This window comes from Antechinus flavipes, chromosome 2 (assembly GCF_016432865.1).
Source record: "Antechinus flavipes isolate AdamAnt ecotype Samford, QLD, Australia chromosome 2, AdamAnt_v2, whole genome shotgun sequence".
NCBI lineage: Eukaryota > Metazoa > Chordata > Mammalia > Dasyuromorphia > Dasyuridae > Antechinus > Antechinus flavipes.
The window spans coordinates 655,146,493-655,163,748 of NC_067399.1; the positions used below are offsets into that span (position 1 = coordinate 655,146,493).

At 41.9% G+C, this 17,256-nt stretch overlaps 1 protein-coding gene across 1 annotated transcript in view; it reads right to left on the bottom strand.

Moving 5' to 3' along the window:
• Positions 1 to 690: 690 nt before the first annotated feature.
• COL13A1 (collagen type XIII alpha 1 chain) overlaps positions 691 to 17,256 on the bottom strand; it is a 118,799-nt gene continuing 102,233 nt past the window's right edge. The window contains exons 35-39 of the mRNA XM_051982548.1: positions 15,882 to 15,935; positions 13,637 to 13,672; positions 8,581 to 8,667; positions 3,875 to 3,913; positions 691 to 1,159 (exon numbers count right to left, since the gene is read on the bottom strand). Of these exons, the coding sequence (XP_051838508.1) occupies positions 1,157 to 1,159; positions 3,875 to 3,913; positions 8,581 to 8,667; positions 13,637 to 13,672; positions 15,882 to 15,935 (219 nt within the window). The 3' untranslated portion in view covers positions 691 to 1,156. The remainder of the gene's footprint in view (positions 1,160 to 3,874; positions 3,914 to 8,580; positions 8,668 to 13,636; positions 13,673 to 15,881; positions 15,936 to 17,256) is intronic.

Below are 17,256 nucleotides of genomic sequence, written 5' to 3' on the forward strand. Positions count from 1 at the left end.
TCCATCATTTTAACAGTAGCAACCACTGGATCTCTAGAGATTTTGGTTTAATAAGCACAAATGCACACACACATACATAGCACACCCATAGGAATTTCAAAGCATGAGTTGGCTGGCCCACTTAGCAATTGATTGACATATTGCTCATAGATTATGCTTATCTATTCATTAGAATAGTTCCCTTAGAAAGTACTTTAGTAGCATATTTCCATCTGAGCTAAGTATTTGAACTAAGCATTTGAAAATCATTCTCTTTTCCTGGAATGTTTTCTCTCTCTTTTTTTATCTGTTGATTCTGACCTATCCTTTAAAGCTTGATTCAAATGATGCCTTCTTTGGGGATCTTTCTCTGATGTTCATTTGGTATTGACCTTTCCCCTTCAGACTTCACGTGGACTAGTTTCTATTGGGCTTATCATGTTTAATAGTGTGTTATGCTTGTTTTGCGTTAGACACTTCAAGTAGACTATAAGCTCCATTAAGATTGGAACTATATTATTTCTAAATCTTCTGTCTTCCACAATGCCTAGCAGAGTGTTCTGAACACAAAAGATGCTTAGTACATAAGTGTTGATTTTGATTTGTTGACAAAAGCACTTTGGATCACAGAGATATGTCGGTATGATGTTTTAAAAATATATTTCTAAAACAGATCTCTTGATAAATTTAATGACCAGAAAGGATCAGAAGTTATCATGTTCATTTTTAATAATGAAAAATCCACACATTTAAAATATTCTCAGGCACGCCTAGCTTGGCAAATACCATTGACCTTCATATTATTTTTCTCTGGACTCACTTATGAACTAGCCAGCACTTTGGTGCTGGACAGCTCCCTTTGGCACGATAATGCAATAATTTATTAAAACTCCAACAGTTAATTAACAAGGGTGCACAAATATCATGCAAACATTGAAGCTGTGCTCACAAACAAACGTGCATCATGGACAAAAAATTATACCAAAAAATCTTGGAGACAGGAAGGGGGGTGGAATGTTCGATAATTTCTGTACAAAAATGCAGGGTGTTTTTTTTGGTTGGGGATAATCTGTAAAAGATGCGTCATAACGTCTGGCATTTCCAAAAAGAAAGAACTGTATAAAAATAAATATCCTATGTACAAACACACACACAGGCCAATCCAAGGTTAGGGCCATCACTGCAAGAGAAAACAGATGCAGGTTAGTTTCAATGTCAGACCTGGGCTTATTTCAAATATGGTTAAGGCTGAGATCCCATTTTATGATGGGAACAAGGCTTAGGACTTATTTTTGTTAGACTACAGGCTCCTCAAGAGCATTCTCAATATTCCTTGACTGTCCCACTCTGTCTCCATATAAAGTACATGTTCCTCTGAGTCTAGCTAAGACTTAGGACAGTCGGTGGTTCCACAAGGGCAGATCTCATCTCCCCCAGATCTTATGATGCCTGGAAATGGGTTTGTTTCCCCCACACCCTTGAGAGGTTCCCAACCAAGGTGATTAATTTCATTCCTCAGGGTTTGAGGCAATCCTAGAAACCTCAATCCGAAGGCAAAGTGTTTGATTATCTTACACCATCCATCTTTTAGTACATTCGACTAAATCTAAAATGTTGCAGATAATAGTCCCATGTATAACTTGTCCTGGGCTTCCTTTCCTTTTATAATTCAACTCAAGTATTATTCCTTCCAGGAAACCTTCTTTCAGGCACATACATCTTAGTCCCAGAAGCTCATTGATAATTGTTGTGCCTCTCGAATGCCATAGGTGATTGTATGTTATAGTTATCTTGCTGTAGGGTTTAAGACACAGATTCCACTTTGATTCCTTTGATAGAGGGAACTCCTGCAGAAGGGAAATTGCTCTCCTTGCTCTACTTCTCTGTATATTTTAGTATGAGAGCTGCCTTGTTAGTTGGTTGACAAGCATTTATTAAGTTCTTACTATGTTCTAGGTACTGTCCTAAGAGCTGGAGATACAAAGAAAGGCAAAAACATAGTGTCTAGAATAATCAGAGGTGTAATGACTTATCCAGGATCACAAAGCCAGTATATGTCAGATGCAAGACTTGAACTCAGGTCTTCTTAGTTCTAAGGCCAGCTCTACCTACTCACTACATGTTGCTTTTTCTATTTGTTCAAAGTTAATCATTATTGTTTATCTCCTTACTAAGGAAGTAAGCTCTTAGAGAGCAAGGTTTAGAACATAGCTCTGTATCCCCAGCACCTAACACAGTACCTCCATGTGGCAGCTATGTATTAAATGCTTTTTGTTGAATTAATGACTATGTATTTGTTTCATATCCCTCAACTAGACTGTAGTCTCTTTGAGAGCAGGGGAGTAAGTCTTAAGTACATTTTGTATCTCTTCTAGTATCTATCAGCTCATCTGTATGCAGTTGGGGCTTAATGAATGTTGGTTGGATCACTTGACTTATTCACATTGGGGGAGGTGAGGGAGTTTAACAATTATGGCTTAAACCGCTGGTCAGGTGTCCTCTGGTTTGGCATTCTAAGATCTGTCCAATCAGCCTGAAATGGACTGATTCCCACCTGAGCCAGGAATTTTAAGAATCATGATGAGCTTCTGAAATCCTTCGGAACAAGGACTCCCTCTTCTCATTCTTTGATTTGGCCATCACGGAAATTGAGTTGACTGTCAATAGTTTTTTTTAGATTTTTACCAAAATGGGCTACGTTTTAAAAGTTTTGACTGAAGCTATGAGCTCACTGAGGGATGTGGGAAGGATGATGACTGATGTCCTTGAATAGATTGTGGGGGTGAAGAAATGGCAAATGGCTACTCTGTGAACTGTGAGCAAGAGTTGTCCCAGTCACGTCTTCCCAGAGCCCCCTCAAACGCCTGTGAGTCAGAGGAAGCAGGCTATAGCAGAGCCTGTGGATCTCATCATTCGAATTAGCATGGTAAAGTGGAAGGGTCTCTGACACTGAAGATAGAAGACCTGGGTTTGAATTTCCATTCTATTTATTGACTGAGTGGTGTGGGGCAAAGACCATTCTGGACCTCAATTTTCTCCTCTGTGAAAATGAGTGAGTTGGACCAGGTGATCTCAAAGGTCTCTTCCAATTCTAAATTCTGTGATTCCACAGATCTAACTGAGCTTTAAGATCAACCAATTAATCACTGTCCATGGGTTAGGGAATACATCATAAGCAGTACTCCCATTTCTTTTGCAATAAACAATTCACGACAGCTCAAGAGGGACTATTTTGGTAAAAATTATTATTCCTATTTTACAGACGAAAATGCTAAGGCTGACTCATAAAGTGTCAGAACCAAGATCTGACCTTAATTCTCTCCTGATTCTAATCCCACTTAAAATCCATTTACCAGGGGCTAAGCCTTCTTATAATTTAAGTAGCAACTTCTAGGAAGAGATAGAATGATCTAATTGGCCTTACATTTACTCTGAGAATTAACAGCTAATTAATAACCAATTTATAAGTATCTCTCAGAACTCCTTGAAGAAAAAGTACAGCAGAAATGTAAACAGAATAGATGACCCTCCCTGATGTGAGAACCCCTGAATTAGAGCTACCTGGATGCCAAAGAAAGATCTATCTAAAAATGTTTCTTGAAATGGCCTGCTTGGTAGTGAAAAGGGGAAGAAGGATGTTTGAGAAGAATATGTTTATCTGGAAATGAAGATAATGTAAAAACAGGAGATAGCAATAAGAATGAAAAAGAATGCATCCTGAATGCTTTGGGGAAAGAATACTTTCTGGCTATAGAACGGTACAGGGATGTGTGTGTGTGTGTGTGTGTGTGTGTGTGTGTGTGTGTATGTGTGTTGTGAGTGTGTTTTCACTATTGGAAGATATCTCCAAGTGTACCCATGCTGCTAATGTACTGCAGGCTTCAGAAAACCCTACCTTATTCCAGCAGCCCTGGACTGGCAAGCCATCTTCCCCCTGTAATAGAGAAGGACAAAAGTAGGGCTTAAACTCTCAGGTTTAAGGTGGGAAAAGTTTAATAATCTTGGGCGCCTGCTACCTATATTTGAGGCAGGTTAGGATGGGATCACCAACATTGTCTTTTATGTCTTTTCCCTACTGCTGACTTAAAGGTGGAGGTTCTAGATAACTTGGTCTCCTGGGTTGGGTCTCCTATGTTCTCTGTGTGAATGAAGGGACTGGGGCAACCTAAATGAAGGATCTAGAAAATAACTTTAAGTTATTCTATATCTCTTGGTACTTGACCCATCCATGGTTCTGAAAATTCTGCAAAGGAAATGATGGCTAGCCTCAGGTCTTTCTTGGGATGAGAATCTTGTAAAGGATGGGATCAGCTGGGTAGGAGCCATTGATTCTGATTGATTTCATCCAAATGCAATTAGCAGAATCTACTGTTTAATGCTTCTCATTGAGTTAGTGGTGGGTGTTCATTACAATGATGGGGAGCTCCAAGATTATTATCCTTACATCCTAATTATCCTAATAATACTGATAATTATAATTTTAAATTTAGTTATTTTCATTTAACAAGAATCAATTTTTCTTTCTCTTAATTTTTCTATTGTTTCAAAATTTAATATCTTCAAGAAACCAAAATCTATTTTCTTGCCCTCCCACCTGCCCATCTGCCAATAAAACAAAATTCTCATAACAAATATGCATAATCAAGCAAAACAAATTCCCACAAGGCCATGTCCAAAATATATGTCTCATTTTGCATCACGAATCCATTCCCTCTCTGTCAAGAGGTGGGTAGCATGCTTCAGATAACAATTATAATTTAAAAACCCACAAGATCAACAAGTATAGCACTAAAAAATAGCAAAGGGAAAAGGCAACATTTCTACAGGATGTTTTTTTTGGGGGGGAAACACTTCTTTGGGATAACATTTTCTCAACGTGACTTGTTTTTGAGAAGAGGAAGGAGAAGATCGGGCTTTGTTGTTTCGCAGAGTCATTCTTGCGACCCTTTGATATATAGGGTTTGGGAAACAACACGAACACCAGGAAAGGAGCCACCCCTGGCCAGAGTGGCATTCCCATTGGCACACCAGTGACGGAGGAGTGATGTGATGTGGAGCTCGGGTCAGAGCGGAATGAAGTGTTAGGTGTGTGGATGGAAGCGAGGGGGACGAGGAGTTATGACTTGCAGATCAAAAGATGGTCTAAGGAATAACAGGAAGAGTTTGGGGCGGGTGAGTTTGGCAGAGGAAAGGGCCCTTGCTGGTTATTGTCAGGGGCTTGTGGGAGAGATGGAAGAAATCCCTATGGAGTGATGTTAGACGGCATGCTGCATGCTCTGGGTTTAGCGGAATGGGGGATCCGAGAAGGGGCTGGTGAGTTTTAGTGGGCCCATGCTCATTCAGCACCTGAATGGGTTCTGAACTCTCCTAAAAGGGATCTTTCACACATGAGTTCTAAGAGGAATTCCCTGTGGAAGGATTGCTGGTACTCCTGCCCCTTTCCTGATAATTCTTTCCATCTGAAGATGGATCGTTGTGTGGATGGGGAGGAGGATGAAGTGATGAAATGGAATGATACTGGGACAATCAAGGATGCTTAACCCTGCCTTATTGAACTAAGGGGGATGAAAAGGCCATCAAGTAGTCCCCACCTGCTTGTGACACTGAGAACGTGGTAGGGGCTTCCTTGGCCCAGGCACAGTTAGGTGCAAAAGGGTGAAGAACAAGGACCTACGGTTATGCTTCCTAAATAATACTAGTAATAGTTAATGTTTATATAGCCCCTACTATGTGCCAAGTGCTGTGCTAAGGACTTTGCAATTATTATTGAATTTGAAGTAAGTGCCATTTTTATTTCCATCATGCCCATTTGGGGGCAGAGTTTAAGTGAGCTGCCTAGAGTCACACAGCTAGTGTCTGGAGCCAGATTTGAACTCAGGTTTCCCTGATGGCAGGCCTGGCACTGTCTGCTCCACCACCTAGCTGTCTGGAGAAACAGCTTGTCAGAATGGGGAGAATGCAATGTACTCTCTTTTATCCTCTCCTGATGTCTCCTTTACTGCTTTCTTCCTTCCCTTTCTTATCTCTCTCAACTATTCTCTACATCTTTATTCTTCTCCTGACATGCTTGCTTTGGGTATTCAGTGATGAACAAAACTCTTCAAAAGGAAGACAATCTGGGGATGGGGGAGAGAAGGCGGCTTCTTGGCTGTTTTTTAATTTCACTCAGAAAGGATGAATTCTATTTTGTTATCTCAGGCTGAAGCCTGGTTGGTTTGTTCCTAGATTTTGGAGAATGAGTTGGTGACAATAAGGTACCAATTGTGTTAGACACAATTTGGAAGAAGGTACAGCCTCTAGAACAGGCCAGATGCGGCAGCTGAGGACGTTTATCCCCCTCACCCAGGGCTATGAAGTTTCTTTATTTAAAGGCCCACAAAACAAAGTTTTTATTTTTACTATAGTCCGGCCCTCCAACAGGCTGAGGGACAGTGAACTGGCCCCCTATTTAAAAAGTTTGAGGACCCCTGTTCTAGAACCTCTCAAGCCATTCGACAGCCTGACAAAAGAGACTGGGGCTGCAGAATTATGATCGGGGCACAGAGGAAGCAGTGAACTAAGAGAGGCAGTAGGGTACAAATTGGACTCTGAACCAGGAGACCTAGCCCCCACCCTTCTTTCTAGCTGTGTGATTCTAGACAAATAGTTTTACCTCTTTGAACCCTGGCTTTTCATCTATAAAAGAAGGGTACTAATGATGTTTTCCTTAACTCTAAGGATGATCATAAGAGAAACATTTTGTAAACTTGAAAGGGCTGTGGAAATGTGAGTTATGATTAGGAAAAATCCAAGTGAGAGTAGAGAAGTAATCTCGACTTATTAGAATGGAGGCAGCTTGGAATGGTGGAAAAGAACATTGGCTTTTGAGTCAGAGCCTGTGGATTCAGATGCCACCACCTCTGATGCTTGCTACTTGTGGGATGTTGGTTAAGTTACTCAACTCCTCTGGGTCTCAGTTTCCTCATCTGTAAAGTGATGGGTTTGGATGAGATGGTCTGATCCTTTCAGCTCTACCCACATTGTCCAGTGTTTCCATGGACTACTTGCCCAGCATGGCAAATTTCTTAATGTCATTGAAATGTCTGGAAGTTAACTAGCTTCTAGTCAAGGTCCACATTTATTACTCTTCATGTGAAGGGTATTATGGGGGGGGGGAGAAGGAAGTAAGTTCAGATGTTAACTCACAATTTCAGGTCACATGATCCAGAAGAGAAAGCCAAAGGGAGAGAGGGAAAGGCTGATTATCCATTAGAGAGGCAGATCCAAGCAAGAAGACACCCACATCTGGCGTCGTTAGGAAGCACACCATGGAGGACGGAGGAAAGAGACATGCGGGAGGAAGGTCCATGAAAGCCAATAGAAACCAAGCAGGAAAGGGAAGGTAATGCCATACCAATGGGCACGGGGCATCCAGTCCGTCCAGCCCTGGTAACCCCGGCTCCCCCTTCTCTCCTTTAAAACCTCGATGTCCCTGTTCACAAAATCAACCACGATGATTATTTGGGTCAGAGATGGCCAGCTCCATCCCATGGAGGAGAGGCCCAGTCCTCCCCTGGCCAGGACATAAGACACTAAAGATGTCACATCCAGGGACCAAGATGTGGGGGCAAATCTCTCCAATATAACTGTGGCTCATCCTTTTATTTCTCCAGGAATTCAGAATTTAAGCCCTGGGAAAGTAGGCTCAGGAAAGGGCTTGAGTTCTCTCTCTGTCTTTACTCCCATCATGGATAAACCTGGTTCAACATCTTAACAGGATTTTAATGAAAAGCTATAGTTATAATTAGATTAGCTGTCCCTTGAGGGCAGGACTGCTGGTTCTGTAATCTTTATGTTTAGTCTTGCACATAGTAAATACTTAGAAAATGTTCTTTGAATTGGATTGAAGAATTGATAGTGGATGGAGAAAGCTTTTAAGCTCAATCAATTATTGACTGATTGATTGGGGGGAAGGCTCCTGATAAACTCTTGCCTATTTCTTCTAATAGGCATAAAAGACCTTTTCTCTTTAAGAATCTTGGTCTCTTGCTAAGTCTTTGGGTGCTGAGACTTTCCTGGCTGTTAGCAGAAGGAATCAGGCTGACTGAAGCAATCCCTTGGCTGGCTTTTATCCTAGCAGAATCTGAGATAGATCGTCTACCTGGGGAGCTGAATGAGCCCTAGTGTCTTGTGTACTCAGGCCAAGTGAGGACCCAGATCGTTGGTAGTTGATTGGAGGTAAGGAAACAAAGAAGGGCAACTCCATTGCTGGCAGTTGTTATTCTGGCTCCCAAAGTCAGTCCCAGCTGAAAGCACGGGCCTCCTTTTGGCCAATCCCTTTCCTCCTGGCTTGCTCTCTACAGCACTTTTATTTATGAAGCTGCTAAAAAGAAAGGGATTTTAACCAGAATTTTGTACTCTGTGGCTTTGAGCCCAAATCAACAGCATCCAGAATTCCTCCAGCCTTTAATATAACAGAAGAATTTGGGTACCAGGGCTGTAATTAAATTTCACATTTTAATCTGAGTTTTCCTTCTTTCTTCCCAGTTTGTGAACCTCAAGGAAAAACAAAACAAACAAACAAACAGAAACTACAATACAAGCGATTAAATTAGAACATACCAATGGACAGGGGGCATCTAATCCAGGCGCTCCTTGGTCTCCCTTATCCCCTTTAGGCCCCCTAGAGCCTTTCTTCCCCCTTTCCCCCTGCAAATAATGGTTTAGGCCAAGAAAAAAAAATAACATCAAAGCTTTAGGATCATCCATTGTATCAAAGTTAGAGACAGAAAGATACAAAATAAAACAGAAAGCCAGAAAAAGTAAAAGTAGATCCTCCTAATTAATGTAATGTAACTAATGCAATCTTCTGTGGAGATGTGAACATCGGCTCTGAGCATCTGCAAGTCTGCAAGGTCTGTGTGTGTGTGTGGTGTGTGTGTGTGTGTGTGTGTGTGTGTTCTTGTCCCTAAGGGGACCACAGCTGGTGATGGGGGAAGGAGCTGTCCAAAGCAGATCTTGCCACTGTCTGCAGTGTCTGTGTAGCAAGTTCTAAGGGGCAAGATCGGCTGCTGAGCAGCCGCTTTCTGGAGCATCTGGATCACGTGAGGCTTCCTTCTGACGCCAAGTTACCCTCAACTAGCTCTGCCTTTTCCTGGGACTGGTCATTTCCTAATGATGTCTCACTCGGGATACTCTTGCACATGAGTTTGTATTTCCTAATTGTGTGTCATGGGTGGGGTGAGGGGGAGCACCTGGACTGAGGGTAGAAATTGATCATAGGTAATTAATAACAGGATAAACTACGTGTAATTGGCTAAGGAGTGATCACGTCAGACTCTTGCTTTTAATAAAAAAGGTTGGAGGTCTTAACTTTATCAGAAAGAGGAAAGTGTCCTAAAACTGAAGATATTTTAAAGACCCATTTAAAGAAAATGGAAAATTCCCCAACTCACCTCCTCCCAAACCCTCAGAGTTACATAAAATGAGATGAAAGAGGATTGGTCAAAGAGAGGATTTTATTCAGCATTTGGCAGGGGTTAGAAGGTACAAATAAAATCAAGCAAAAGAGATGTCTAAAAAAAGTGGAAAATAAAAGAGTTTAGATAAAATAAACTCAAAATTGGAAAAAAGAATGGATGGGAAAGGGAGATGACTAGGAGAAATTGTCTACAGGGAAAAAAGTCTCCAGGGATGCAGAGGGAAGAGGAAGGAAGATCCAGGCCAAAGGGAAAAAAAAAGAAGAAAAAAAAAAGAAGAAAAGGCAGCAGGGATAGAGGTAAGGGGATAAGAGAAACCTGTAGAAATAAGAAGCAAACACACATCACATGTTTCACATGCCAGATAGAACATTTCAGAAAGAGACTTTTTCTGTTGGGTGATTCAAAGGTTATACCATGGCATCTACATCAGTGCAATCACTGCCACCATTTTTAGGCAGAAGATGTACCTTTTTCAGATATTTCTCAAACTAAAATTGCACATGGGCCAAATTTCCAGAGAACTTCTGGGTAGAGGAGACAGATGATGTTTATACAACTGCAATTTAGGAATAGGACATTATTATTTTTGTCTGGTGTCCTATTTGGAAAATGTTCATATTCTTGGCATTGGAGCTTAGAATGATTACTGTCTTTTTATTAGAAGAGGACCAAAAACTTTTAAATTTTTATTTTTTTGCAGAATGTCAGTTCTTTGAGGACAGGGAATGTTTAATTTCTGTCTTGGAAATCTCAGGGCCCAGCACATAGTAGGCACTTTAAAAGACCTGTTGAATTTAATTGAATTAATAGAAAGGAAAGACACTCATTTCTTAGGCTGGACTTTCATCAAATCACATGAGAATCGCTGCATTGGATCAGTCCCATGATCTATTCAGTTAAGCAGAGAAAATCAAGATCTTGATGACCAAGGCAGGGGTTGAAAAGGATACTTTTCAGTGATTTAGAAATATTGTTTTTGGAGAAAGTTAGTGGATCCTTTACAAGACCTTCAGATGAAGCCTTCAGCAACTTCCTACTGTTCCCCAGACTTTTGTTAAATAAATCTCTGCATATAGGAGCCATTATCAAATTCTAAAACAGTAAAGAGAAGGAATCTTTATAAGTTCTTACTGTCTAATTCATTAAAAGCCATTTCATGAATTTTACCTCCATCACATCATTTACATCCAGTAACATCTCTGACAAGGAGGAGTCATGGCTCTAATGGCCTTTTCTAATCAGCAGAGCCTGAGCCTTGCCATCTCACATGGCTGCCTATAAAGCTCTCCAAAGAAATCATGGGTTCCATGGTTTGCTCTGACCTCAAACCAACAGAAAGAGTCAAGGAATTCAGTTTGAATAATTTAGCAATAGCAATAACAATTAAGTGAAACCCAAACTCAAAAGAAAGGAGATAGGAAGGATGTTAAAAAACCAAATTGTGGGTAGAATGATCACATTTGTTTGGAACCTTAAGTCTGTCCACAGGAAATTCAAATTTCCCATCTTGTCTAAAATGCCGATTCTGTTTCTCGCAGTTATGTTTTGGGGGGCAGGAAGGAAGTTGAAGAGGGAGGCAGTATGGTGTAGTGGGTAGAAAGCTGAAATTGGAGCCAGGAAGACTGGGCTTCAATTTAACAGATTTAACTCTCTGTGTGACACTGGGCAAGTCACGTAATCGCTCTGAATCTGTTTCCTTATCTGTAAAATGAAACAGGTGGGCTAGGTGACCTCTAAGTTTCCTTCCAGCTCCAGATCTATGGTCATTTGAACTCATACAGTTCCCTTCTTTCCTCTTCCCCCATCCCTCTTAATGGCTAGGATTAATAGAACCAGATTCTATAGTATGATGAACCACTCTGTAAATATTTGTTGTAAATGAATCAAATTCATCTTCACTGGCAATAAAAAGAAAAAGGAAGTATCTATATTGCCCCGTCATGTGCATTAATGTTCTCAGGTACTTGCTAGCAGACTAGCTGGGTTGCCAGTGCAGCAGAGTGACCAGCAATCTTAGCCACAGAATAAGAGGGGCTTCCTCAAACAGTAGCTATTAATGCCAACTACTTAATTCCATTTCCAGCTCTGTGGAGCATTTTCCCATTAGAATGTAAGCTTCTTGAGGGTTTGTATTTGTATACCCAATGATAAGCACAATGTACTTAATATTTATGTTTCTTCCTCCCTCTTTCTAATTTTCTTTCTTCTTTCTTTTTTCCTTCCTTCTTTCTTTCTTTCCTTCCTTCCTTCTCTCCCACTTTCTTTCTTTCCTTCCTTCTCTCCTTCTTTCTTTTCTTCTTCCTTCCTTCTCTCCTTCTTTCTTTCCTTCCTTCCTTCTCTTTCTTTCTTTTTATTTTTTCTCTTTCTTTCTTTTTTCTTCCTTCCCTCCCTTCCTCTCACCCTTCCTTCCTTTCTTTTTTCCTTCTTCCTTTCTTTTTCTTTCCTTCTTTCTTCCTTTTCTTTCCTTCCTTCCTTCCTTCCTTTCTTCTTTCTTTCTTTCTTTCTTTCTTTCTTTCTTTCTTTCTTTCTTTCTTTCTTTCTTTCTTTCTTTTCTTCTTCCTTTCTTTCTTTTTCTTTCTTTCTTTCTTTCTTTCTTTCTTTCTTTCTTTCTTTCTTTCTTTCTTTCTCATTTTCCCACCTGTCTGCCTATCATGTGGTTGTCTATCATCTTTGTCTGTCTGTCTTTATCCATTTTTCTTCTATTTGTTTATCTATCATTTTTCTGTCTGTCTGTCATCTATCTGTCACCTTTCTGTATGTCTGTCTATCTAGCCATCCATGATTGTTTTACTGGAGTAATATCTTGGCAGAGTGTCATGCTTCTAGGGAATAGAGAGCAGACAAGAGCCAATGAAAACATTATTAGACAGAAGGAACAATAAGAAAGTGGGGAGAGGCTGATCTTTCTCAGGAAGGGCATCTGTCCGGTCAGGACTCTGTCATCTGGGATAAGGAAAAGGTAGAAAGGTCACCCTTCCATAGACTAAACACAGCCTCATTATTTTAACCAGGGCATCCAGCTTTCTCAGTAGCAAGTACCATGATGAGAAATCCACATGTGTGTGGGGCTGAATACATTTTGTAAAAATAACTTCAATTATTCAGCCAAGTCTGTTAGCATGACCTTTGATTATACCAAGAGGTAGGTGGTCAAATAATTAAATCATACTGACCCACTAGTTCACGTGTGCTGGTTAGCCAGGTATAATACATTTTTGTTTTTATTTTGCCGAAAATTTCAGACAGGCTACATCCTGGGGTTAGGCAGGTCCCAGATGGGACACCTGCGTTTAGACCTTTCTGTCTAGCTCCTCTAAGAGGAATTACAGCTGGAATTTCACAAAGAACTGACTGCTTAAATCACCTAGACTCTCAGACTCGAGCTGGAATTCCTTGCCGTCTTTGCCGGTGATTTCAGATTTAATTTGACTCCTGTTTGTAAAACCTCAGTCCAGGGTATTGATGCATTTAGACATGATTCTGAGGATCATAGAATTGGGGCTAGAAATGAACTTAGAGGGCATGTAATTCAACCCTTTGGTTTTACTGATGAGGAAATTGAGATTTCCCCAACGTCACAGAAGTATTAAAGGTCAGCCCGTTTCCTCTGATTCCAGGGCTAACACCTTTTCCACTACCCGATGTTGCCTTCTAATCTTGGCTAGTAGGGCACAAACTTTGGCAAGTCTTAAGCCTTTGAAAACAGGCCCAGGAACACGTCTGTTGTCCAAAGTCCAATCTTGGAAGGCTCATCACCAGTAGGGTGGCTATTAACAAATGGATTTTTGGGGGTAATAACTCATTTACGAAGGTGTGGAGAGGAAAGAAGGCATTCATACAGATGATGAAATCACAGATTCTTGCCGTACTGAGGCTTAATTATTTAGAGCAATATGGCCAGAGAGATATAGGCACGAGGTTATTTTTCATGGACACTTAATGTGACTATAAATGGGCGCCAAAAGGTTTAAATCTTCCTATATTGCATTAAAAGCACATCTTTTTGACTCTCCACTGGGAGTCCAATCTCAGTATATATTACAATATTAAGCATCTCACTGGAAAGCCCTCTAATTTGGGGTGATTTATCAAGGAAACTTGAACTTCCTCCTTGGGCAGGTCATTTCAAATTGATCATTCCACCACATCCTGAAGACATTAGTAACCAAATACAAGGAATTCAGCTCCTGACTCACCCGGTTTCCTTTGTCACCGGGTGGTCCGTGCAAACCCTAGAATAAATCAGAGTCAAAGTCACAATAACAAGCGAACCCCCTGGATAGTCCTCAGGCCCCTTCCCTTCCAAGCTTCGGAAAGCTCTTTCCTGACATCCTACTCTGGGTAGGTTGGGGGGGAGGGGGCCACAGAGAGAAAATTTAATTATCCCCATTTTACAGACTGGAAACCAAAGGGAAGAGAGCCTGAGTAAACTGACCTATAAAATATAGGATGAGTTATGGGCAGAACTGTGAATGCTACCCCAGTTTCCTGGCTCCACGGTGGGGAAATGAGCTCTGTCCAGGTGGCCTCTCATCACCTCATTGGGAGTCCATTTAAACAAATGAATAACTGGCGCAGAGGGCATGTCTTTGGAGCACATGAAAGGCAAGCAGACTCCGGCAGGGAGGGCCCGCATGTTGCCATTCTGTCTGCTTCCTCCTTTTCAAGCATGTCGATGAGTTGGGGCTTTTTGACCATTAATCTCAAAGCCCCGAGTGCCATCTCTGGATGTGGGTAGGGGGGATGACAAGCTGCAGTGTAGGGCTGTCCTGCAGCAACACAAACGTGGTTTGGGCAGCCTGCCCCGCTAGATTGGGCAGGGTGTACTTTGGTCCTCTTCCAAAACAAGGATGAACAACAACGAAGCTTCCCAAGATCGGATCTTGCTAAAGTGTCTCCTAGCTGGTTAGTCAGACCTTACCCATAAGTGAAGTAGATGGCTGGCCACATGGGGTAATCGAAGGAGCTCTAGGAGGCCTTTCTGTCCTAAGTTTTCTGCTTTCCTCTATTTTATTGCTTTTGTTCAGTTGTTTTTCAGCAGTGTTCAATTTGTGATCCCATTTGGGGTTTTCTTGGCAAAGACAATGGAGTAGTTTGCTACTTCCTTCTCCAGCTCATTTTACAGATGAGGAAACTGAGGCACATAGGATTAAGTGACTTGCCTAGGGTCACCTAGCTAGTGTCTGAGGTGAGATCTGAACTCAGGTCCTCCTGGCTTTAGACCCAGAGCTCTATGTACTCTGCCACTTAGTTGCTTTTCTCCATGAACCGATCCAAATCTTAGCATAAAGCATTTCAGTTAAGACCAAGAAACATAACGAAGGGTCATGGAAAAAATAGGCTGGATGTCCCTTTAGTGAGGAGAGACTCAAGTTCAAATTCTGGCTCAGATATCAGCTGTGTAATCCCAGGTAATATTGAGTCCCCTTAACTTCTCTGGGTCTCTGTTTCCTTATTTATAAAATAAAAAAAATTGTAAAATGTTTCCTCATCTGTAAAATAAGGGGACTTGAACCAGTGATACCAAGTTCACAGGCTCATCGAAGCTTGCCTATATGAAGGTGAATTAAAACATCAATGGTCCCAGTGATCTTTTAAAAAAAAGATGTCAATGGATCACACTGAGCCGGTGGTGCCCTCTTGTGAACGATCCCCTTACAGATCTCGGGGTCAGGGACCATGGCTTCCTCTCTCCCCAGCCACCTTCTAGTCTAGGTTTTGCTGCTCTCTGAGTCTTGGTTTATCTTTGCAAAATGAAAGGGTTGGGACCAGTGATTGACCACTTTCTTTCTAGCTCTGGGATTCTCTGACTCTCTTCCTGGGAGAGTTCCCTCAAGTTTTGATGGAGGAAAGCTGGGACACGGGATCAGACAGTGAGAAGCAAGACTAATCCTGTGGAACGCATGGATCGAGTCAGGAGGGATTCTGAGCTTAGGGGGACATGATCTTAGCCGAGGGGTATAGAGAGAGACGAGCTGTGGAGCTGTAGTCAGAGGACATCGATTCAAATTCCAACTCCATGATTTGTTATTTGCCTGTTCATGGAAAACTCACTGAGCATCTCTGGGACTGTTTCCTCATGATGAGGCAGTTAGAGTAGATGCTCTCTGAGATCTTTTCTAGTTCTGATTTCTATGATCCAATGAGTCTGGGTCCTGTGGGTTCTGGGCTGAAGCTATTTATATCTCCGCCACCCCCTCCAGGGTCATGCTGCCAGTCTACATTGGCCAACTCCAAAGCCCTCATCAGCTTGGGAGCCGGAGCCCTTCTTTTGTTCATGGGACTCTCCCTCTGGCTTCCACTCTGCCCTTCCCCCCATGAAGTCCAATAGTTTCACTTGCGATTTCCATAAGAGCAGCAAGAGAGAACACCCAGGATGATCAAGAGCATCCTCGGCTGCTGAGAACAACGTGGGGATGAGGAAAAGCCCGCCCAACTTACAGGAAGCCCAGCTGCTCCCATTGGTCCTGTGATCCCAGGGTCTCCTTTACTGCCCTGGAAGAAAAGACAAAGCCACGTGTGATTCTCTCTGACGAGATGACTCATGTTCCTTGATGCACAGAGAAAACCATCTGACGATGACTGCCCCTTGACCAGAACCACCATTTCTCTCCCCATCCAAACCCACCATGGGTCCTTCAAAGGTCAGCACGTCAAACCTGGGATCATGAGATTTGGAACTGGAAGGGATTTTAAAAATCATTCAACTCACTCATTTTACATCATTTTACAGAGGAAAAGGAGTCAAGGAGAAGATATTTGCTTAAGGTCACTGGGCTAATAAGTAAAAGGGACAAGATTTTTCCAAAAAGTCTTGTCTGCTGATCGGCTCAGCTGGCCAGCTCCTCCCTCATCACTGTGATTTCGCAACTAACTGGAGAAAGTCTCTTTTGGTAACAGAGTACGGGACTTTTGGTGGGTAGATCTGGGATGACCTATATTGGAATTCCATTTGGGACACCGGCCATGTGAACCGGAGCAAAATACTGCACCTCTCTCTGCCTCAGTTTCCTCATCTGTAATGATAATAGCATCTACCTCAAGGGGCTGGTGTGAGGATCAAATGAGATCATATTTGTCAAGTGCTTCGCAAACCTCAAAAGACTCTATAATTGTGAGTGATCAGGGCGTTATCATCTAACTTCTAACAACATAATAATAAAATAGCAGCAGGGTGCATCGTTACGGTCCTTTACATGGGCTTGCCCCACAGACCTGCCCCTTGGAGTTAGTCCAACAATGTAATTGAGAAATAATGAACCAAATAAGTAAAACCACTATACTAATCATTGAACAATATTAGGGCATCTTTCTTATCTATAAAATGAGCTCATCACGTACTAACTCAAAGGAGTGGGTCCATGGGACATCCCTTGTAAAGGATCCTAGCGATGTGACCTGCTGTTATTATTTTGTTGGAAGTTAGATGTTAACGCCCTGATCACTCACGGTTACATATCTTTTGAGGTCTGCAAAGCACTTGCTCTCATTTGAGCCTCACACCATCTTCTCGAAGTAGGGGCTGGTATCATTACAGATGGGGAAAATAGGTCGTTTTTGAGGTCAGTCTGGGGCTTGTGGAGATGGATCCTGACGTGCTTAGGGGCACCCGCTGCTGTTTGAGTTTGACATTACTGGTCTGGAGAATTGTGCTTAAATGACTTGCCCAGGATCACACAGCCAAGCTCCGTCAGGGGCAAGACTTCGAGATGGGGTTTATAGCACTTGACGCTCAGAGGACTGTTGTGGGGAAAATGCTTTGTAAATGTTATGTCACCAGGAGGGTATGGATCGTTATTATTCATTATTGTTGTGT